The 24,717-nt window shown below is 37.4% G+C and overlaps 1 protein-coding gene and 1 long non-coding RNA gene across 2 annotated transcripts in view; one reads left to right on the top strand and one right to left on the bottom strand.

Moving 5' to 3' along the window:
• hpcal1 (hippocalcin-like 1) overlaps positions 1-24,717 on the bottom strand; it is a 63,505-nt gene that overhangs the window by 2,045 nt on the left and 36,743 nt on the right. The window contains exon 4 of the mRNA XM_061987356.2: positions 20,377-20,482. Coding sequence (XP_061843340.1) covers positions 20,377-20,482 — 106 coding nt within the window. The remainder of the gene's footprint in view (positions 1-20,376; positions 20,483-24,717) is intronic.
• The window catches only part of LOC133623889 (uncharacterized), a 61,256-nt gene continuing 37,815 nt past the window's right edge, over positions 1,277-24,717 (top strand). The window contains exon 1 of the long non-coding RNA XR_009817948.2: positions 1,277-1,614. This is a non-coding gene — a long non-coding RNA (uncharacterized lncRNA). The remainder of the gene's footprint in view (positions 1,615-24,717) is intronic.

The raw sequence follows: 24,717 nt of genomic DNA, 5'->3' as shown, positions 1-24,717 counted from the left end.
GACAGTATAACTGTCATACTAAATATGAAAGTTATATAAACATAACGGACGGGGATTTAATTTTTTTGCGGTTCACTATAAACAATATGTAACTCTTGAGGGGAAACTGCAATTTTAAGGAATTTTGCCTGTCATTCACAATCCTTAGGCGAGACAAGAACACATTTTTTTTTTTTTTTAGGCTTTCTAAGCAAAAGTCAGCTAGAAATGCATGTACCGTAATAGGATTTTGCTCTATTCCGTCTATACAGAGCTCTAAAACCTCCAACAAAATTTTATATACACACTGTAATGGTAATAGTGCTGCTCGGATCCTGATGAGAGTGCGGGAATATGACCATATCACACCAATTCTCAAATCCCTTCACTGGCTTCCTGTTCCACTCAGGGTGGATACAAAGTCTCCGTACTAACCCACCAGTGCCTCCATGGAAATGCCCCCCTCTACCTCAAAGAACTACTCACCCCCAAATCCTCCGCTCCGGACCTCTGAGGACAAAGCTAAGGACAATGGGAGACCGGGCTTTCTGCTCCGCCGCTCCCAGTCTGTGGAACGCTCTCCCTGACCACCTGAGGGCACCACAGACTGTGGATGCTTTTAAAAAAGGCTTAAAAACCCTTCTTTTTAAAAAAGCCTTCTTTTTTAGATATATGCATACTTGTTCTAGCTATTTGGCTGTTCTAGTTTTATTTTTATTTTTTTAATATTTTTATTTTTGTAATACACTGTAGCACTTTGAGGTTGTTTACTCAATGTAAAGTGCTTTTTACAAATAAAATGTATTATTATTATTATTATAATGGGGCTTAAATCACCAAAATGATTGCCGAGCGCGGCCACCGCTGCTGCTCACTGCTCCCCTCCCGTCCCAGGGGGTGGAACAAGGGAATGGGTCAAATGCAGAGAGTAATTTCACCACACCTAGTGTGTGTGTGTGTGTGACTATCAGTGGTACTTTAACTTTTTTAACTGTAAGTATATGTAATGCAGTGGTGGGCCACCAAGGCCTTCTTTGCTGGCCTAACATAACCAGAAATCATGATCATAATTAAAGATAAAAGTATATTTTTTTTTATTTACTTTCCCTAAATATGTAAAAGTATTCATATTCTCTTCATGTCATATTAGGCTCCTTCCAGTGCTGTTGTTTTTAGGTTAGTTTGCATCCAATCAGAATTCAGCGAGCTTATGTTGCCATGCTGTACCAAATCTGCCCGGGGCCTTTAGAATCTACAATGTCTGTGCACTGTTAGTGAACGGGCACATACAGTTGATAGACAGTTGGGATAGCCAATCAGATCCCAAGTTGTTGACAGCAGCCTGTCTAAGTAGCCTGATGTTAACGAGACTGATTGGATACTCCTTTGTCATTCCAAAGTGTGTATCCAATCACACAAGTTGCAACTTAGCAGGAAACGGGAAGTGTTGACCCACAAAGAAGGAGAACAAAACGTGGATTAGGTGGCAGATATATATTTGCAAGGCCATTTTCAGGAATGATGTTTAAAGGGAAACTACATCTTGTGAGACGATGTCGGCGATGAAATGGGGAAATGCCCGCCATTTCCACTCGAATCAGCCAACTACGAGGGGTCGAATGGGTGCTACGAATTGTGAGTTCAAATGTTTTATATCTTAATTTTTTTCACGTTTACACCTTTTGGCAATTTAAATTTTGACAGTGTCACATAAGATATGTATTAATTGCTGATGCGGGTTTATTGATTTTTAAATGCGCCACAAAATAACCCGTTTTCTACACTGTTGAGGTGATTCAATGCCCATTAGGGCGTAAATGTGTTTCTGTATAGTATTTCTCCAGCAATGGTCATGTGGGGTCATAAAAGATGGTATTTTGAGAAGTAATCATTGAAGTCAGACATCACTGAAGGCCTAGACTGCAAAAAGTCAGTGTTCAAAAACAAGAAAAAATTAAAGCTGCAAGCAGCGATGGACGGGGCCGACTTTGACGGCACATAAAATCCAAACTGGAGCAGTAATTAAAACTCTTTGCTCAACTTTTTCTCTCTCCTGTGCTAGTTTGAAGCAGACACGACAAACGTGCTCAGAGGAGATAATGTTTGAAAAAAGGTCACCGGTTTTTACAAAACGTTTGTTTTGAAGGGGGAATTGCAAACTTCCTGTTGATTTTTGCTGGGGGTTGTCAATTTATGAAATGTAGGTCTAATTGAGACCTACATAGGGGTTTTTGTTTCATGTCTTCTCTAAGACATTCCTACTGGAAGTTACAGGCAGTTTTGTCTGTTTTCTTCCTAGGAGCAGTTGTGTCTGTGTTGTCTTCCTAGGGGGCGCTAGAGCGCAATTTTGAGTTTTGGGGTTGAGTTTTTTTATTAGATCGCAATTTTTGCCAGTCCTGATGTGTGTCCAGTTTGGTGTGTTTTGAAGCATGTTAAGGGGGGTCAAATTGCAGCTCAAAGAGGCAAAAGTGACTGTTTTTACAAAACTTTTGTTTTGAAGAGAAAATTGCCAACTTCCTGTTGCTTTTTGCTGAAGGATGTCAATGTATGAAATCTAGGTCTAAGTCAGACCTACATAGAGGTTTTTGTTTCATGTCTTTACGACATTCCTACCGGAAGTTACAAGCAGTTTTGTCTTTTTTTCCTAGGGGCGCTAGAGCACAATTTTGAGTTTTGAAGGGAATAAGCGGTAGAAAATGGATGGATGGGTTTTTTTTTTTTTATTAGATGGCAATTTTCGCCAGTCCTGATGTGTGTGTCAAATATGGTGAGTTTTGAAGGATGTTAAGGGGGTCAAATTACACCTCAAAGAAGCGGCGGAATAATAATAATAAAACCTAACCATTATAATAGGGTCTTCTGTCCCAAAGGGACATTGCGGTCCCTAAAAATACAAAAATGAGGGGTATTTTATTTGAACTAAGCAAAATTATCTGCCAATATAAAAAGAAAGTTTGGCTTGTCAAGATTTTCCAAAACAAGTAAAATTAGCTAACCTCAATGAACCCCAAAATACCTTAAAATAAGTACATTCTCACTAATAACAAGTGCACTTTTCTTGGTAGAAAAGAAAGAGACTTTTTTTGCTCAATATGTTGAAAAATATTCTTAAATTACATAAATGCTAGTGCCATTATCTTGACATAATGATGTGCATGATTTTTTTTTTCCTGCTTGAAATATGAAATTATTACTTTAAAAAAGTAGTTTTATACTTGTGAGTGTTGATGACACAGCTTTGCAACAGTTGATATTCTAGTTTCAAGCATGTTTTACTCAATATAGGTCATCAAATCTCAGCAACAAGCTGTAATATCTTACGGAGATCATTTAGGACCAAAACCCTTAAAACAAGTAAAACACTCCAACATAAAATCTGCTTAGTGAGAAGAATTATCTTATCAGACAGAAAATAAGCAAATATCACCCTTATTTGAGATATTTCATCTTACTTAGATTTCAGTTTTTGCAGTGAAGGTGGGAAACGCACGGCCCACCACTGATGTAATGTAGTAACAGCCACATTCATAGCAACAATTTACTTACATTTTGTATTTTGCTAATTTTAGGCATACGGCGGCATATTAATTTCACAGACAGAACACAACATTCGCTATCCCCTTCAACAACACTACTTCTCATGGCAGACTTCATAAGAGCCAACGATGACTACTTTTGGACAAATGTTGATCCAAAACCTTATACTTTTGAGCCTGTATGTAAGGAGGATGAGCTACAAGTCTTACAAGCTGAGTCATCAGTAAATCCAGCTTTAGTGAAACACTATCCATCCATCCATCCATCTTCTTCCGCTTATCCGAGGTCGGGTCGCGGGGGCAGCAGCCTAAGCAGGGAAGCCCAGACTTTCTTCTCCCCAGCCACTTCGTCCAGCTCCTCCCGGGGGATCCTGAGGCGTTCCCAGGCCAGCCGGTAGACATAGTCTTCCCAACGTGTCCTGGGTCTTCCCCGTGGCCTCCTACCGGTTGGACGTGCCCGAAACACCTCCCTAGGGAGGCGTTCGGGTGGCAGCCTGACCAGATGCCCGAACCACCTCATCTGGCTCCTCTCCATGTGGAGGAGCAGCGGTTTTACTTTGAGTACCCCCCGGATGACCGAGCTTCTCACCCTATCTCTAAGTGAGAGCACCGCCACCCGGCAGAGGAAACTCATTTCGGTCGCTTGTACCTGTGATCTTGTCCTTTCGATCATAACCCAAAGCTCATGACCATAGGTGAGGATGGGAACGTAGATCGACCGGTAAATTGAGAGCTTTGCCTTCCGGCTCAGCTCCTTCTTCACCACAACGGATCGATACAGCGTCCGCATTACTGAAGACGCCGCACCGATCCGCCTGTCGATCTCACCATCCACTCTTCCCTCACTCGTGAACAAGACTCCGAGGTACTTGAACTCCTCCACTTGGGGCAGGGTCTCCTCCCCAACCCCGTATATGGCACTCCACCCTTTTCCGTGCGAGAACCATGGACTCAAACTTGGAGGTGCTGAAACACTAAGGACCTAAATTGACCAAGATCCAAACATCACTCGATAAACCAAATAGTGTGTACTATAAGTGGGCATGTTGTGTGTGTGTGATCTACTAACATTGCATGTGCAATAAAAAAGTGCTGCAGACCGCCTTATTTAAATGAAGATTTTGCGTGTACTACCACAGAGACTCTAATTTACTCCGCTTTTTTTTTTTTTTTTTTTTTTTTTTTTTTTACCACCGTAGCAGCTCTTATTGGAGAGAGTCTGCACTTATTAGACTCAAGATGCTAAAAATGTATACTTATTTATGTTTTTTTCATATGATAAATATTTTAAAAACATATATTATGTGTGAAAAAATGAACGTCATTAAAAAAAAATACCAAAGGACACCAAAGCGCATCAATTGCATTTGTTTTAATCAGCCCCTTAGGTACTCTAGCAGCTATAAAATTATGTTGCTGAATATATGCACTGCAAAAAGTCAGTGTTCAAAAACAAGAAGAAAAAAATACAAAAATTAGGGGTATTTTCTGCCAATAGAACAAGAAAATTTGACTTGTCAAGACTTTCCAAAACAAGTAAAATTAAAGCTGCAAGCAGCGATGGACGGGGCCGACTTTGAGGCACATAAAATCCAAACCGGAGCAGTAATTAAAAATCTTTGGTCAACTTTTAATCAGAAGGGTTCAATCTCTCTCCTGAGTTAGTTTGAAGCCAACATGACAAACGCGCTCAGAGGAGATAATGTTTGAAAAAAGGTGACCGGTTTTTACAATACTTTTGTTTTGAAAGGGGAATTGCAAACTTCTTGTTGATTTTTGCTGTGGGTTGTCAATCTATGAAATGTAGGTCTAAGTGAGACCTACATAGAGGTTTTTGTTTCATGTCTCAAAGACGTTCCTACTAGAAGTTACAGGCAGTTTTGTCTGAGTTTTCTTCCTAGGAGCAGTTGTGTCTGTGTTTTCTTCCTAAGGGGCGCTAGAGTGCAATTTTGAGTTTTGGGGTTGGGTTTTTTTATTAGATCGCAATTTTTGCCAGTCCTGATGTGGGTATCCAGTTTGGTGAGTTTTGAAGCCTGTTAAGAGGGTCAAATTACAGCTCAAAGAGGCAAAAGTGACTGTTTTTACTAAACTTTTGTTTTGAAGGGAGAATTGCCAACTTCCTGTTAATTTTTGCTGAAGGATGTCAATGTATGAAATCTAGGTCTAAGTCATACCTACATAGAAGTTTTAATTTCATGTCTTTACGACATTTCTACCGGAAGTTACAAGCAGTTTTGTCTGTCTTTTTTCCTGGGGGGCGCTATAGTGCAATTTTGAGTTTTGGGGTTTGGTTTTTTATTAAATGGCAATCTTCGCCAGTCCTGATGTGTGTGTCAAATATGGTGACTTTTGAAGCATGTTAAGGGGGTCAAATTACAGCTCAAAGAGGCGGCGGAATAATAATAATAAAACCTTACAAATACAATAGGGTCCTTTTGTCCCAAAGGGACATTGCGGTCCCTAATTAGCTAACCTCAATGAACCCCAAAATACCTTTTAAAATAAGTATATTCTCACTAGTAACAAGTGCACTTTTCTTGGTAGAAAAAAAAAGATCTTTTTGCTCACTATATTGAAAAATATTCTTAAATTAAGTAAATGCTAGTGCCATTATCTTGACATTATGATATGCGCTCGGCATCATGATTCTTTTTTTTCTGCTTGAAATAAGAAATTATTTCTTTTAAAAAAGTAAGTAAAAGTTTTGTACTTGTGAGTGTTGATGATACAGCTTTGCATCAGTTGATATTCTAGTTTCAAGCATGTTTTACTCAATATAGGTCATCAAATCTCAGCAACAAGCTGTAATATCTTACTGAGATCATTTAGGACCAAAACGCTTAAAACAAGTAAAACATTCTAACATAAAATCTGCTTAGTGAGAAGAATTATCTTATCAGACAGAAAATAAGCAAATATCACCCTTATTTGAGATATTTAATCTTACTTGGATTTCAGTGTTTGCAGTGTCTCATATTTTTTTATTTCTGATTCTCCAAAATGTTGACATCGTCTGTCTGATCTGCACTGATTCGGCAGCCGTATGTGAAATTGTCAGTTTGCACGTCCTTCCCACCGGCCCCTTAATTAAAATGTCAGATAGATGCTCAAAAAACAGTGGTGAGTGTTGATAAATCACATTACGCGTGCAAAATAATTATATTTGCATCTTCACCTCCCAGTATTGTGGACATTTTGATGATCAGCATATGTTCCGCGTATTAATGAAGACAGAGACGCAAAATGGATTGCACGCCTTATCCTGCTCACTTAACAGACGCAATCCACTTTGCACATGTTTAGTAGATCAGCTTTGCACGTGCTATCAAGTTTGCACATGTTTTAGTACACGCAAACCTATAGCACATCAGGCCCAAGCCAGTGTTTTGACCTTTTTTGAGCCAAGGCACATTTTTTGCGTTAATAATAATAATTGATTTTATTTGTAAAAAGCACTTTATATTGAGTAAACAACCTCAGTGCTACAGTGTATTAAAAAAATAAAAAGATAATAAAAAAGAAATAAAAGTAAAAACTTGAACAGCCAAATAGCTAGAACTAGTATGCATATATCTAAAAAAAAAAGAGGCATTTTTAAAAATGAGGGTTTTTTAGCCTTTTTTGAAAGCATCCACAGTCTGTGGTGCGCTCAGGTGGTCAGGGAGAGCGTTCCACAGACTGGGAGCGGCGGAGCAGAAAGCCCGGTCTCCCATTGTTGAAAAAATCTGGAGGCACACCACCAGCAGAAATCATTAAAAAACAAAACTCAGTTGACAGTAAAAAGTCGTTGTCACAATTGTTGGCTATGACTTTAAAGCATAACCAAGCATGCCTCAATATAGCTCTTGTCTCAAAGTAGGAGTACTGTCACCCCCTGGCACATCACACACTGACTTATTTGGACTTTTTTGCTGTTTTCCTGTGTGTAGTGTTTTAGTTCTTGTCTTGCGCTCCTATTTTGGTGGCTTTATCTCTTTTTTTGGTATTTTCCTGTAGCAATTTCATGTCTTCTTTTTGAGCGATATTTCCAGCATCTACTTTGTTTTAGCAATCAATAACATTTCAGTTGTTTTTATCCTTCTTTGTGGGGACATTGTTGATTGTCGTGTCATGTTTGGATGTACATTGTGGACGCCGTCTTTGCTACACAGTAAGTCTTTGCTGTCGTCCAGCATTCTGTTTTTGTTTACTTTGTAGCCAGTTCAGTTTTAGTTTCATTCTGCATAGCCTTCCCTAAGCATCAATGCCTTTTCTTAGGGGCACTCACTTTTTGTTTATTTTTGGTTTAAGCATTAGACACCTTTTTACCGGCACACTGCCTCCCGCTGTTTCTGACATCTACAAAGCAATTAGCTACCTGCTGCCACCTACTGATATGGAAGAGTATTACACGGTTACTCTGCCGAGCTATATACAGCACCGACACTCAACAACAACACATCATTTGCAGACTATAATTACTGGTTTGCAAAAAATATTTTTAACCCAAATAGGTGAAATTAGATTATCTCCCACGGCACACCAGACTGTATCTCACGGCACACTAGTGTGCCGCGGCACAGTGGTTGAAAAACCACTGCCCTAAGCATCATGTAGCAGTATAAACTGTTAACATAATAAAATAATCACTTACTGCACAACGTCTGCTTTCACTGTGATGTTTGCATCTTCTGAAAAATTTGTTACAATTTTTCTGTGGATTAAAAAAAAAAAAAGGTGGCGCAAACGAGCGTCTCTTCGTCTCTTTCTCGCCATCTCCGGGTTTAAGTTGAATGTCAAAGTTGACCAATTTCTCGGTTAATGACCACAACCTTCTAAGTAGGTCCTCGGCGTTAGCGCTTATAGTTACAATATCGCTAATACTAATAAGGTCACGGGATGTATTTTTGGCTGCTTTTGAATGTTTTTTTAGAGGGCTGTACTGGCTCAATATAGTTCTCCCATTAGCTGCATTGTTAGTCACTTCGTACTTTTACTAACTCGAATGCATAAAAAAGAAAAACATGTGTTCTTGTCTTACATAGGGATTGTGAATGATGGGAAAATTCCCCCCAAAAAGTGCAGTTCCCCTTTAAGCGTATGAGTAGTTTCCGTTCATTCTATTTCCAATTCTTAAACGCAAATCAAAAAGCAAAATTAGGGCCGTTTTTTCGTTTTTTTTATTTTTTATTATATATGGCAGATTTTAAAACAAACAAAAAAAGGGTTGATTTTCATTAAAATATTGCCATAAAATAGAATTTTGTGCCGTTTTCCGGTTCGTGTACCTTCCGTTCATTCTATTTTCAATTCTTAAATGCAAATCAAAAAACTAATTTTGGGCCTTTTTTTTCTCCATTTTCATTCCTGAAACAAAAGTTGGACAACAAATTACACTTTTTTTTTTAAAAACGACAACAGGACTCCTGCTGAACAAAGATGTTAGCTTTATGCTAAAAACATGCTTAACCCCAAAGGAAAAGCTAAAATACTGCTTCCGGTTCAATTTGTCATCACACAGATAAACACATATTTTTGAATTTTGGATAAACATGAGTTGGATTTTTGTGTTTATCGGGAAAACAGCACAAAATCGAATTTTATAGCAATATTTGAATGAAAATCAACCTTTTTTTGTTTGTTTTCAAATTTGCCAGATATAATAAAAATCGAAAATTTTGTTTTTTGAGATGCGTTTAAGAATTGTAAATAGAATGAACGGACCTTTTCCTTTTATGGATTTGTATTTTTCCAGGTAAACACAAAAATCAATTATACGTTCATCCAAAATGCAAAAATGTGTGGTTATCTGTGTGATGACAAATTGAACCGGGTCCGTGTACCTTCCGTTTATTCTATTTCCAATTCTAAATGCTAATCAAAAAAACAAATTTCGGGCCATTTTTTCTATTTTCATTTCTGAAACAAAAGTTGGACAACTATTTAATGACTCTTTTTCTAAAACGACAATAAGACTCCTGCTGAACAAATCAAAAAGCAAAATTAGGGCCGTTTTTTGATTTTTATTATATATGGCAGATTTTAAAACAAACAAAAGAAGGGTTCGCAACTTAGATTCAATATCCCTCTTCAAAAAAAAGGCTCAAAACACACCTATTCCTGACTGCTTATTCATTGTAATCATCTTTTCTTTTCTCTTTGTTGTTTTTTATCCAATTTGATTTTATTGTTGTGATTTTGTACGATGTCCTTGAGTGCTCAGAAAGGCGCCTTATAAATAAAATTTATTATTATTATTATTATTTCCAATTCTTAAATGCAAATCAAAGAACTAATTTCGGGCCTTTTTTTTCCATTTTCATTTCTAAAACAAAAGTTGGACAACAAATGACACTTTTTTAAAATGACAATAGGACTCCTGCTGAACAAAGATGTTACCGTTGTGCTAAAAACGTGCTAAACGCAAAGGAAAAGCTAAAATACTGCTTCCGGTTCAATTTTTCATCACACAGATGAACACACATTTTTGCATTTTGGATAAACATGAATTGGATTTTTGTGTTTATTGGGAAAAAATAAAAATCCCTACAAGGAAAACAGCACAAAATCCAATTTTATAGCAATATTTGAATGAAAATCAACCTTTTTTTGTTTGTTTTCAAATCTGCCATATATAATAAAAATCTAAAATTTTGTTTTCTGATTTGCGTTTAAGAATTGGAAATAGAATGAACGGAAGCTACACGAACGGACCTTTTCCTTTTATGGATTTGTATTTTTCCAGATAAGCACAAAAATTGATTACCGTATTTTTCAGAGTATAAGTCGCTCCGGAGTATAAGTCGCACCGGCCGAAAATGCATAATAAAGAAGGAAAAAACATATATAAGTAGCACTGGAGTATAAGTCGCATTTTTGGGGGAAATGTATTTGATAAAAGCCAAGAATAGACATTTGAAAGGCAATTTAAAATAAATAAAGAATAGTGAACAACAGGCTGAATAAGTGTACGTTATATGAGGCATAAATAACCAACTGAGAACGTGCCTGGTATGTTAACGTAACATATTATGGTAAGAGTCATTCAAATAACTATAACATATAGAACATGCTATACGTTTACCAAACAATCTGTCACTCCTAATCGCTAAATCCCATGAAATCTTATACGTCTAGTCTCTTACGTGAATGAGCTAAATAATATTATTTAATATTTTATGCTAATGTGTTAATTTCACACATAAGTCGCTCCTGAGCATAAGTCGCTCCTGAGTATAAGTCGCACCCCCGGCCAAACTATGAAAAAAACTGCGACTTATAGTCCGAAAAATACGGTATACGTTCATCCAAAATGCAAAAACATTGAACCGGGTTTGTGTACCTTCCCTTCCGTTCATTCTATTTCCAATTCTTAAATGCTGATCAAAAAACAAAATTAGGGCCGTTTTTCGATTTTTATTATATATGGCAGATTTTAAAACAAACAAAAAAAGGGTTAATTTTTATTAAATTATTGCCATAAAATTGAATTTTGTGCCGTTTTCCGGTTCGCGTACCTTCCGTTCATTCTATTTCCAATTCTTAGATGCTAATCAAAAAAACAAAATTCGGGCCATTTTTTCTATTTTTAATTTCTGAAACAAAAGTTGGACAACTATTTAATGACACTTTTTTAAAACAACAATAAGACTCCTGCTGAACAAAGATGTTACCGTTATGGGTCCATGTTTCTTCCGTTCATTCTATTTCCAATTCTTAAATGCAAATCAAAAAGCAAAATTAGGGCCGTTTTTCGATTTTTATTATATATGGCAGATTTTAAAACAAACAAAAAAAGGGTTAATTTTCATTAAATTATTGCCATAAAATTGAATTTTGTGCCGTTTTCCGGTTCATTCTATTTCCAATTCTTAAATGCAAATCAAAAAACTAATTTTGGGCCTTTTTTTTCCATTTTCATTCCTGAAACAAAAGTTGGACAACAAATGAATTGGATTTTTGTGTTTATCGGGAAAAATAAAAATCCATAAAAGGAAAACAGCACAAAATCTAATTTTTATAGCAATACTTGAATGAAAATCAACCTTTTTATGTTTGTTTTCAAATCTGCCATATATAATAAAAATCTAAAATTTAGTTTTTTGAGATGCGTTTAAGAATTGGAAATAGAATGAACGGAAGGTACACGGACCTTTTCCTATTATAGATTTGTATTTTTCCAGATAAACAAAAAAATCGATTATACGTTCATCCAAAATGCAAAAAATGCGTGGTTATCTGTGTGATGACAAATTGAACCGGGTCCGTGTACCTTCCGCTCATTCTATTTCCAATTCTTAAACGCAAATCAAAAAACAAAATTAGGGCCGTTTTTCGATTTTTATTATATATGGCAGATTTTAAAACAAACAAACAAAAAAAGGGTTGATTTTCATTAAAATATTGCCATAAAATAGAATTTTGTGCCGTTTTCCTTGTTCGCGTACCTTCCGTTCATTCTATTTTCAATACTTAAATGCAAATCAAAAAACTAATGTTGGGCCTTTTTTTCCATTTTAATTCCTGAAACAAAAGTTGGACAACAAATTACACTTTTTTACAAACGACAACAGGACTCCTGCTGAACAAAGATGTTAGCTTTATGCTAAAAACATACTTAACCCCAAAGGAAAAGCTAAAATACTGCTTCCGGTTCAATTTGTCATCACACAGATAAACACACATTTTTGAATTTTGGATAAACATGAGTTGGATTTTTGTGTTTATCGGGAAAAATAAAAATCCATAAAAGGAAAACAGCACAAAATCCAATTTTATAGCAATATTTGAATGAAAATCAACCCTTTTTTTGTTTGTTTTCAAATTTGCCAGATATAATAAAAATCGAAAATGTTGTTTTTTGAGATGCGTTTAAGAATTGTAAATAGAATGAACGGACCTTTTCCTTTTATAGATTTGTATTTTTCCAGGTAAACACAAAAATCGATTATACGTTCATCCAAAATGCAAAAATGTGTGGTTATCTGTCTGATGACAAATTGAACCGGGTCCGTGTACCTTCCGTTTATTCTATTTCCAATTCTAAATGCTAATCAAAAAACAAATTTCGGGCCATTTTTTCTATTTTCATTTCTGAAACAAAAGTTAGACAACTATTTAATGACTCTTTTTTAAAACGACAATAAGACTCCTGCTGAACAAAGATGTTACCGTTATGGGTCCATGTTTCTTCCGTTCATTCTATTTCTAATTCTTAAACGCAAATCAAAAAGCAAAATTAGGGCCGTTTTTCGATTTTTATTATATATGGCAGATTTTAAAACAAACAAAAGAAGGGTTCGCAACTTAGATTCAATATCCCTCTTCAAAAAAAGGCTCAAAACACACCTATTCCTGACTGTTTATTCATTGTAATCATCTTTTCTTTTCTCTTTGTTGTTGTTGTTTTTTTATCCAATTTGATTTTATTGTTGTGATTTTGTATGATGTCCTTGAGTGCCCAAAAAGGCACCTTTTAAATAAAATGTATTATTATTATTATTTCCAATTCTTAAATGCAAATCAAAGAACTAATTTCGGGCCTTTTTTTCCATTTTCATTCCTGAAACAAAAGTTGGACAACAAATTACACTTTTTTTAAAACGACAACAGGACTCCTGCTGAACAAAAATGTTACCGTTATGCTAAAAACATGCTAAACGCAAAGGAAAAGCTAAAATACTGCTTCCGGTTCAATTTGTCATCACACAGATAAAAACGCATTTTTGCATTTTGGATAAATATGAATTGGATTTTTGTGTTTATCGGGAAAAAATTTAATCCATAAAAGTAAAACAGCACAAAATTCAATTTTATAGCAATATTTGAATGAAAATCAACCCTTTTTTTGTTTTTTTTTCAAATCTGCCATGTATAATAAAAATCGAAAATTTTGTTTTTTGATGTGCGTTTAAGAATTGGAAATAGAATGAACGGACTTTTTCCTTCTATGGATTTGTATTTTTCCAGATAAACACAAAAATTGATTACCGTATTTTTCGGCGTATAAGTCGCACTGGAGTATAAGTCGCATTTTTGGGGGAAATTTATTTGATAAAACCCAACACCAAGAATAGACATTTAAAAGGCAATTTAAAATAAATGAAGAATAGTGAACAACAGGCTGAATGAGGCATAAATAACCAACTGAGAACGTGCCTGGTATGTTAACGTAACATATTATGGTAAGAGTCATTCAAATAACTATAACATATAGAACATGCTATACGTTTACCAAACAATCTGTCCTTCCTGATCGCTAAATCCCATGAAATCTTATACGTCTAGTCTCTAACGTGAATGAGCTAAATAATATTATTTAATATTTTATGCTAATGTGTTAATTTCACACATAAGTCGTTCCTGAGTATAAGTCGCACCCCCGGCCAAACTATGAAAAAAACTGCGACTTATAGTCCGAAAAATACGGTATACGTTCATCCAAAATGCAAAAACATTGAACCGGGTCCGTGTACCTTCCGTTCATTCTATTTCCAATTCTTAAATGCTAATCAAAAAACTAATTTCGGGCCATTTTTTCTATTTTTAATTTCTGAAACAGAAGTTGGACAACTATTTAATGACACTTTTTTAAAACGACAATAAGACTCCTGCTGAACAAAGATGTTACCGTTTTAAGTCCATGTTTTTTCCGTTCATTCTATTTCCAATTCTTAAACGCAAATCAAAAAGCAAAATTAGGGTCGTTTTTCGATTTTTATTATATATGGCAGATTTTAAAACAAACAAAAAAAGGGTTAATTTTCATTAAATTATTGCCATAAAATTGAATTTTGTGCCGTTTTCCAGTTCGCGTACCTTCCGTTCATTCTATTTCCAATTCTTAAATGCTAATCAAAAAAACACATTTCAGGCCTTTTTTTCCATTTTCATTCCTGAAACAAAAGTTGGACAACAAATGAATTGGATTTTTGTGTTTATCGGGAAAAATAAAAATCCATAAAAGGAAAACAGCACAAAATCCAATTTTATAACAATACTTGAATGAAAATCAACCTTTTTTTGTTTGTTTTCAAATCTGCCATATACAATAAAAATCAAAAATTTAGTTTTTTGAGATGCGTTTAAGAATTGGAAATAGAATGAACGGAAGGTACACGGACCTTTTCCTATTATGGATTTGTATTTTCCCAGATAAACACAAAAATCGATTATACGTTCATCCAAAATGCAAAAAATGCGTGGTTATCTGTGTGATGACAAATTGAACCAGGTCCGTGTACCTTCCGTTTATTCTATTTCCAATTCTTAAACGCAAATCAAAAAACAAAATTAGGGCCGTTTTTCGATTTTTATTATATATGGCAGATTTTAAAACAAACAAACAAAAAAAGGGTTGATTTTCATTAAAATATTGCCATAAAATAGAATTTTGTGCCGTTTTCCTTGTTCGTGTACCTTCCGTTCATTCTATTTTCAATTCTTAAATGCAAATCAAAAAACTTATTTTGGACCTTTTTTTTCCATTTTCATTCCTGAAACAAAAGTTGGACAACAAATTACACTTTTTAAAAAAAACGACAACAGGACTCCTGCTGAACAAAGAAGTTAGCTTTATACTAAAAACGTGCTAAACGCAAAGGGAAAGCTAAAATACTGCTTCCGGTTCAATTTGTCATCACACAGATAAACACACATTTTTGCATTTTGGATAAACATGAGTTGGATTTTTGTCTTTATCGGGAAAAATAAAAATCCATAAAAGGAAAACAGCACAAAATCCAATTTTACAGCAACATTTGAATGAAAATCAACCCTTTTTTTGTCTGTTTTCAAATCTGCCACATACAATAAATATCGAAAATTTAGTGTTTTGATTTGCGATTTTTTTAAATTTTCATTCCTGAAACAAAGGTTGGACAACTATTTAATGACACTTTTTTAAAACGACAATAAGACTCCTGCTGAACAAAGATGTTACCGTTATGGGTCCATGTTTCTTCCGTTCATTCTATTTCCAATTCTTAAATGCAAATCAAAAAGCAAAATTAGGGTCGTTTTTCGATTTTTATTATATATGGCATTTTTTAAAACAAACAAAAAAAGAGTTGATTTTCATTAAAATATTGCCATAAAATTGGATTTTGTGCCGTTTTCCTTTCATGGATTTTTATTAGAGATGTCCGATAATGGCTTTTTTGCCGATATCCGATATTGTCCAACTCTTAATTACCGATTCCGATATCTACCGATATATACAATTCTGGAATTAACACATTATTATGCCTAATTTTGTTGTGATGTCCCGCTGGATGCATTAAACAATGTAACAAGGTTTTCCAAAATAAATCAACTCAAGTTATGGAAAAAAAATGCCAACATGGCACTGCCATATTTATTATTGAAGTCACAAAGTGCATTATTTTTTTTAACATGACTCAAAACAGCAGCTTGGAATTTTGGGACATGCTCCCCTGCTCCCTGAGAGAGGGAGTAGGGAGTAGCGGGGAGTGTATATTGTACTGTCCCGGAAGACTTAGTGCTGCAAGGGGTTCTGGGTATTTGTTCTGTTGTGTTTATGTTGTGTTACGGTGCCGATGTTCTCCCGAAATGTGTTTGTCATTCTTGTTTGGTGTGGGTTCACAGTGTGGCGCATATTTGTAACAGTGTTAAAGTTGTTTATACGGCCACCTTCAGTGTGACCTGTATGGCTGTTGACCAAGTATGCCTTGCATTCACTTGTGTGTGTGAAAAGCCGTAGATATTATGTGACTGGGCCGGCACGCAAAGGCAGTGCCTTTAAGGTTTATTGGTGCTCTGTACTTCTCCCTACGTCTGTGTACCACTCCGTACAGCGGCGTTTTAAAAAGTTATAAATTTTACTTTTGAAACCGATACCGATAATTTCCGATATCACATTTTAAAGCATTTATCGGCCGATAATATCGGACTGCCGATATTATCGGACATCTATAATTTTTTATTTTTCCAGATAAACACAAAAATTAAATATGCGTTCATCCAAAATGGAAAAATGCATGGTTATCTGTGTGATGACAAATTGAACCGGAAACAATATTTGAGCTTTTCCTTCGCACTTGGCATGTTTTTGGCATAACGGTAACATCTTTGTTCAGAAGGAGTCCTATTGTCGTTTTAAAAAAGTGTCATTAAATTAAATAATTTCGGAAATGAAAATAGAAAAAAATGGCCCGAATTTTGTTTTTTGATTTACATCCATCCATCCATTTTCTACCGCTTGTCCCTTTTTGGGGTGGCGGGGGGTGCTGGAGCCTATCTCAGCTGCACATGGGCGGAAGGCGGGGTACACCCTGGACAGGTCGCCACCTCATCACAGGGCCAACACAGATAAACAGACAACATTCACACACTCGGGCTACTTTAGTGTTGCCAATCAACCTATCCCCAGGTGCATACATTTAATTGGAAATAGAATGAAAGGAAGGTACACAGACCTGAAATACTGCTTTCGGTTCAATTTGTCATCACACAGATAACCATGCATTTTTGCATTTTGGATGAACATTTTTTCGATTTTTGTGTGTATCTGGAAAAATAAAAATCCATAAAAAGTAACCAAAACAAAATCAAATTAGATGGCAATATTTTAATGAAAATCAACCTTTTTTGTTTGTTTTAAAATCTGCCATGTATAAAAAAAATCGAAAAACAGCCCTAATTTTGTTTTTTGATTTGCGTTTCAGAATTGGAAATAGAATGAACGGAAGGTGCACCGACCTACACGGACCTTTATGCCTGTCATGTTAACGTTGACAACAATTAAATCTTGATCGCTTGCTGTAATAGTTCATGTTTTAGCAGCAATTCATAAATCAGAGGGTGCTTTATATGAAGAATAATAACAAACATAGATGCCTTGCCAGACGGACATATTCATAATGAGTGGCAGTTTCCATAAAACTCTTGTAGTACATGTCCATTATTTTTTTGGTTATATTTTTAAACATATTCTACAATTGTTAGGGCCTAAATTAAACATTTTCAAGCATAACAATGGCTAATTAGACAAAAAATATCAATACTACAGTATTATTGGCCACGAGAGGAGACCATACCAATCTAAGCATGCTGTTTAGTATCGTGGCGAGTGATTGGCTCAGCCTCCGGCAGCAAGACTTTATTCGACTAAAAGAGTGTAAAGGTGACTAAATGGTGTTATTTCATGTTTAGAGGGCTCTCATAATGTTGATATTGGTTTTTTATGCTTTGGCTAGGAAAATATTATAAACCCAAAACCAGTGAAGTTGGCACATTGTGTAAACCTTAAATAAAAACAAAATAAAATGATTTGCAAATCCTTTTCAACTTATATTAAATTGAATAGACTGCAAAGACAAGATATTTAACGTTCAAACTGAAAAACTTTGTAATTTTTTGCTAATTTTAGCTCATTTGGAATTTGATGCCTGCAATGTTTCAAAAAGCTGGCACAAGTGGAAAAAAAGACTGAGAAAGTTGAGGAATGCTCATTAAACACTTATTTGGAACATCCCACAGGCTACCTGGGAACAGGTGGGTGCCATGATTGGGTATAAAAGCAGCTTCCATTAAATGCTCAGTCATTCACAAACAAGGACGGGGCGAGGTTCACCACTTTGAACAAATGCGTGAGCAAATTTTCGACCAGTATATGAACAACATTTCTCAACGAGCTATTGCAAGGAATTTAGGGGTTTCACCATCTACGGTCCGTAATATCATCAAAAGGTTCAGAGAATCTGGAGGAATCACTGCACGTAAGTGATGATATTAGACCTTCGATCCCTCAGGTGGTACTGTATCAAAAAGCGACATCAGTGTGTAAAGGATATCACCACATGGGCTCAGGAACACTTCAGAAAACCACTGTCAGTAACTACAGTTGGTCGCTACATCTGTAAGTGCAAGTTAAAACTCTACTATGCAAAGCAAAAGCCATTTATCAACAACACCCAGAAACGCAAGGAATTTATGGGTTCCACCATCTACGGCGGGGGTAGGGAACCTATGGCTCTAGAGCCATCTGGCTCTTTTGATGACTGCATCTGGCTCTCAGATAAATCCTAGCTGACATTGCTTAACACGATAAGTAATGAATAAATCAACTGGTAATCAGTGTTAAAAATAACGTTCAAAATATGAAACATTCTCCATCCATCCATCCATCCATTTCCTACCGCTTATTCCCTTCGGGGTGGCGGGGGGGCGCTGGAGCCTATCTCAGCTACAATCGGGCGGAAGGCGGGGTACACCCTGGACGAGTCGCCACCTCATCGCAGGGCCAACACAGATAGATAGACAACATTCACACTCACATTCACACACTAGGGCCAATTTAGTGTTGCCAATCAACCTATCCCCAGGTGCATGTCTTTGGAGGTGGGAGGAAGCCGGAGTACCCTCTCATGCATTTTAATCCATCCATCCGTTTTCTACCGCACCTGTTCAAGAAGTCACATTAATAGTAAGAAGTATTTGATTTATTAGTGGTTAGCTTCAGAATAACAATGTTATTAAAAAGAATAAGAGACTTATTATACTCTAAAAATGTTGGTCTTACTTAAAAATGCACGTATTTAGTTGTATTCAGTGTTAAAAAATATTATATGGCTCTCACGGAAATACATTTTAAAATATTTGGCTTTCATGGCTCTCTCAGCCAAAAAGGTTCCCGACCCCTGATCTACGGTCTGTAATACCATCAAAAGGTTCAGAGAATCTGGAGAAATCACTGCACGTAAGCGATGATATTACGGACATTCGATCCCTCAGACAGTACTGCATCAAAAAGCGACATCAGTATGTAAAGGATATCACCACATGGGCTTAGGAACACTTCAGAAAACCACTGTCAGTAACTACAGTTGGTCGCTACATCTGTAAGTGCAAGTTAAAACTCTATTATGCAAAGGGGAAAGCCATTTATCAACAACACCCAGAAACGCTGCCGGCTTCGCTGGGCCCCGAGCTCATCTAAGATGGACTGATGCAAAGTGGAAAAGTGTTCTGTGGTCTGACGAGTCCACATTTCAAATTGTTTTTGGAAACTGTGGACGTCGTGTCCTCTGGACCAAAGAGGAAAAAAATCATCCGGATTGTTCTAGGCGCAAAGTTGAAAAGCCAGCATTTGTGATGGTATGGGGGTGTATTAGTGCCCAAGACATGGGTAGCTTACACATCTGTGAAGGCACCATTCATGCTGAATGGTACATGCAGGTTTTGGAGAAACATATGTTGCCATCCAAGCAACGTTATCATGGACGCCCCTGCTTATTTCAGCAAGACAATGCCAAGCCACGTGTTACAACAGCATGGCTTCATAGTAAAAGAGTGCGGGTACTAGACTGGCCTGCCTGTAGTCCAGACCTGTCTCCCATTGACAGCCTAAAATACCACAACGGAGACCCCCGGACTGTTGAACAACTTAAGCTGTACATCAAGCAAGAATGGGAAAGAATTCCACCTGAAAAGCTTCAAAAATTGGTCTCCTCAGTTCCCAAACGTTTACTGAGTGTTGTTAAAAGGAAAGGCCATGTAACACAGTGGTAAAAATGCCCCTGTGCAAACTTTTTTGCAATGCATTAAATTCTAAGTTAAAAAAAATGTAGTTTCTCAGTTCAAACATTAAATATCTTGTCTTTGCAGTCTATTCAATTGAATATAAGTTGAAAAGGTTTTGCAAATCATTGTATTCTGTTTTTATTTACTAATTACACAACGTGCCAACTTCACTGGTTTTGTAGATTTTTAATGAATAATTTTTTCTATTTAATTTGCTTATCACTGTGACCAATTAACAAGGGACGACTGTAACGCTCTGTTTGCAGTTGCGTAACTCGTGTTAGGTGATGAAGCAGTGTTTTTGTTGAAACAGACAAACATAGAAGAACATCAGTCTCACCGTCGTTGTCGATGTCCATCTGTCTAAAGATCTTATCCGTCCGTTTTTCCGGGGTGGATTCATCCTCGGGCATCTTCATGACTGACGACACCATCTTATAAATGGCCTAGGAAAGGATGGAAGGACACAGGTTTTTTTATTTATTTTTTTATTTTTTTACTCACGGCATTAGTCGACTGTTAACGTTCTGGAAAAAAAAGCCTGTGCTCTACAAAAAGGTCACTTCTCGCGAAAACGAGGAAAGCGTGTGGGCAAAAGCACATGAGGAGTAACAAAAGCATTGATGCATTTCTTATGGGCAAACACAACAGGCTAAAGCCAATATTGTTGATATGAGCCAGCAGGCAGCTCTCCATACTGGAGGAGTAAAAATAACCACAGAAAGGGCAGGAGAAAACATCTAGTCCTACTTGCACTAAAATTGTGTTTATTGAAAGCTGACACGGCTGATAGATGAAGAGGAATTACCGTATTTTTCGGAGTATAAGTCGCACCTGCCGAAAATGCATAATAAAGAAGGAAAAAAACATATAAGTCGCACTGGAGCCCGGCCAAACTATGAAAAAAACTGCGACTTAAAGTCCGAAAAATACGGTAATTGTAAAATAAGCAGTCTATATGAACATTGTTCCCCTATTGCAGTAAAAACTCATGAAATTGTGAATTTTACAAACATTTCCGAGTATACAGTTCTTGAGTCACACGCTAACTATTATAATTTGACATTTGCTTTTAAAAGTGCTTAACTTTTTTTTGCACCAACGTGATGATTAGGAATGCTAAAAAAGTGAGCCTGATCTGTACCGATGGGTACCGAATTCGGTACTTTTATAGACATCGACTAGTCCAGTACTACAGAGTATTGATTCTGGTGCCATATTTTGATACCTTTGTTGCACGTGACATTAAATCCGGTTGCAGACTCGGTCGGCCTAAACCAGACCTGGGGAAATAAGGGCCCGTCGGACATTCCCGAATAAGTTTTTTTTAGATATGTCCGATAATGGCTTTTTTGCCGATATCCGATATTCCGATATTGTCCAACTCTTAATTACCGATTCCGATATCAACCGATACCGATATATACAGTCGTGGAATTAACACATTATTATGCCTAATTTTGTTGTGATGCCCCGCTGGATGCATTAAACAATGTAACAAGGTTTTCCAAAATAAATCAACTCAAGTTATGGAAAAAAAATGCCAACATGGCACTGCCATATTTATTATTGAAGTCACAAAGTGCTTTTTTTTTTTTTAACAAGCCTCAAAACAGCAGCTTGGAATTTGGGACATGCTCTCCCTGAGAGAGCATGAGGAGGTTGAGGTGGGTGGGGTTGTATATTGTAGCGTCCCGGAAGAGTTAGTGCTGCAAGGGGTTCTGGGTATTTGTTCTGTTGTGTTACGGTGCAGATGTTCTCCCGAAATGTGTTTGTCATTCTTGTTTGGTGTGGGTTCACAGTGTGGCGCATATTTGTAACAGTGTTGAAGTTATTTATACGGCCACCCTCAGTGTGACCTGTATGGCTGCTGACCAAATATGCCTTGCATTCACATGTGTGTGTGAAAAGCCGTAGATATTGTGTGACTGGGCCGGCACGCAAAGGCAGTGCCTTTTTAAGGCACGCCCCCAATATTGTTGTCTGGGTGGAAATCGGGAGAAATTCGGGAGAATGGTTGCCCCGGGAGATTTTGGGGAGGGGTACTGATATTCGGGAGTCTCCCGGGAAAATCGGGAGAGCTGGCAAGTATGACTGGAAGACGCAACTGCTCTGTACTTCTCCCTATGTCCGTGTATCACTCCGTACAGCAGCGTTTTAAAAAGTCATACATTTTACTTTTTGAAACCGATACCGATAATTTCCGATATTACATTTTAAAGCATTTATTGGCCGATAATATCGGCAGTCCGATATTATCGGACATCTCTAATTTTTTTAGATGTTTAAGATGGAAAGTGTAGCTGCCATTACGATGTGCAGTGATGTTTTCTAATGACCGTAAGTCTTAAACTATACAAAGTATTTCAATGGTTGGAATCTGCGCTTTTGCATGATATACTAGTTACTATGGTAATCTAATTAGTTACTATGGTAATCTAATTAATTACTATGGTACGCTACGTAACAGCAGCTCAGAAGTGGCACCAAGCAGTGTGGGTGGGGAGCGTTTCCACAGAGTGTTTCCAGAGCGGCCAGCCTGAAATGCGGTTGTCAGGGACAGACGCGGAAGGAGATTTTTACAAGAAAGTTGTAAAAAGCTTAGTGATTTATCGGATTGTAGGTGGGTATTTTTTTCTTACCCTTTGTGTTCATATTTCGCTGTGTTTGTTGCATTTTTGTTGCGTTTCGCTTGATTGTAAAATATTTCGATGGAGAGGGGGTGTGACGTTCATATGTTGTCAATATTCAGTGTTTTATCGTTCATAGTTAATATTGTAAATCCCACATTGTTAATTTTCATGTACATGCTGGGTGTCTCATTCAGTAAAAAAAATGTCAAATTCCATTCCGTTTCTTAAGGCGGTCTGTCATTACGTTTTTTAACATTCAGACATTATTGTGAGGTTTTGTATACTTTTGTCCTCTAAATTTAGCCCCCAGAGGCTAAATAATTGCCCACTCTTGGCCTTAACACTTGACAAGGAAACAAGCACTAAACCAGCACTCAGAGCGGACTCAGCCAAACTGCCTATATCAGTGGTCCCCAACCACCGGGCCGCGGACCGGTACCGGGCCGCACAAGAAAAAAAAATTTTTTTTACATTGAATTGAAAATACACGCAACCCTAACTCAAAATGCCGGACATTTGAGGCATTTAAGAAACACCGCTCGACAGCCCCGCAAAAGAGGACATGTCCGGTGAAAAGAGGACGTATGGTCAGTCTATCGTAGCCCGTTAGCTGCTAGCAGCGATCGGTTTCACGTCCTCTTTTGCTAGCATGCTAGCAGCTAACGGGCTACGATAGACTGACCATACGTCCTCTTTTCACCGGACATGTCCTCTTTTGCGGAACTGTCAGGGCGGAGTTTCTTAAATGCCTCAAATGTCCGGCGTTTTGAGTATTGTTTACACAACGTGCAGTACGCTACTTAATATGTCCGTGTGGAAACTCGTTGGATACACTTCCGCCCTGAAACGAAACCCCCGTACCGAAACGGTTCGATACAAATACACGTACCATTACACCCTTTTTATTTTGATTATTGTTTCTCAGCTGTTTGTAAATGTTGCAGTTTATAAATAAAGGTTAAAAAAAACAAAAAAACAAAAAAAACGTATCCTCAGCGCATGCGTATAGCATAGATCAGGGGTCGGCAACCCGCGGCTCCGGATGCGGCTCTTTGATCACTCTGATGCGGCTCAGCAGCTTACTTGCTGAACCCCCCAATTTTCCCGTGAGAACTCCGTACTCAGTGCCTCTCGCAGAAAACTCCCGGGATTAATATTCACCGATTTTCACCCTTACAGCTATAATAAGTCACCCTTACGGCTATAATAAGGGCGTGCCATGATGGTACAACATTTGGCACCCTCTACAATCTGTATTAACAGCGTGCCAGCCCAACACTTGTTATATAATATACATCTTCTGCTTGCACACGTACGTGACAGCAAGGCATACTTGCTCAACAGCCACACAGGTTACACTGACGGTGGTCATGTAAAACAACTTTAACACTCTTACTAATAATGCGCCACACTTTGAACCAAAACCAAACAAGAATGACAAACACATTTCGGGAGAACATCTGCACCTTAACACAACATAAACACAACAGAACAAACACCCAGAATCCGATGCAGCCCTGACTCTTCCGGGCTACATTATACACTCCTGCTACCCTCTCTGTGCGTCGGTTGAGGTGGGCGGGGTTTGGTAGCGGGGGGTGTATAATGTATCCTGGAAGAGTTAGGGCTGCATGGGATTCTGGGTATTTGTCCTGTTGTGTTTATGTTGTGTTACAGTGCAGATGTTCTCCCGAAATTTGTTTGTCATTCTTGTTTGCTGTGGGTTCACAGTGTGGCGCATTATTAGTAAGAGTGTTAAAGTTTTTTTTTTAATACCGCCACCGTCAGTGTAACCTGTGTGGTTGTTGACCAAGTATGCCTTGCTGTTGCCTATGTGAGTAAGCGGAAGCCCCATACAACGTGTGGCTGATCAGGCACGCTGACTAAAGTGGGTGCTATATGCTGTACTATCACGGCACGCATGACGCTGACAAGCGCCATCCATTTAAAACCCGCGTGCCGCACCAGCTTTCAAATTCCACATAAAGGTGTGGGCAGCGTGTCTGAGACCCCTGGTTATACATAGCACAAAGCAATAAAAAAAACTT

The sequence above is a fragment of the Nerophis lumbriciformis genome, linkage group LG26, assembly GCF_033978685.3.
Source record: "Nerophis lumbriciformis linkage group LG26, RoL_Nlum_v2.1, whole genome shotgun sequence".
NCBI classification, from domain to species: domain Eukaryota; kingdom Metazoa; phylum Chordata; class Actinopteri; order Syngnathiformes; family Syngnathidae; genus Nerophis; species Nerophis lumbriciformis.
The sequence above is the reverse complement of the archived record's forward strand: the minus strand, read 5'-3'. Positions and strand labels throughout refer to the sequence as shown.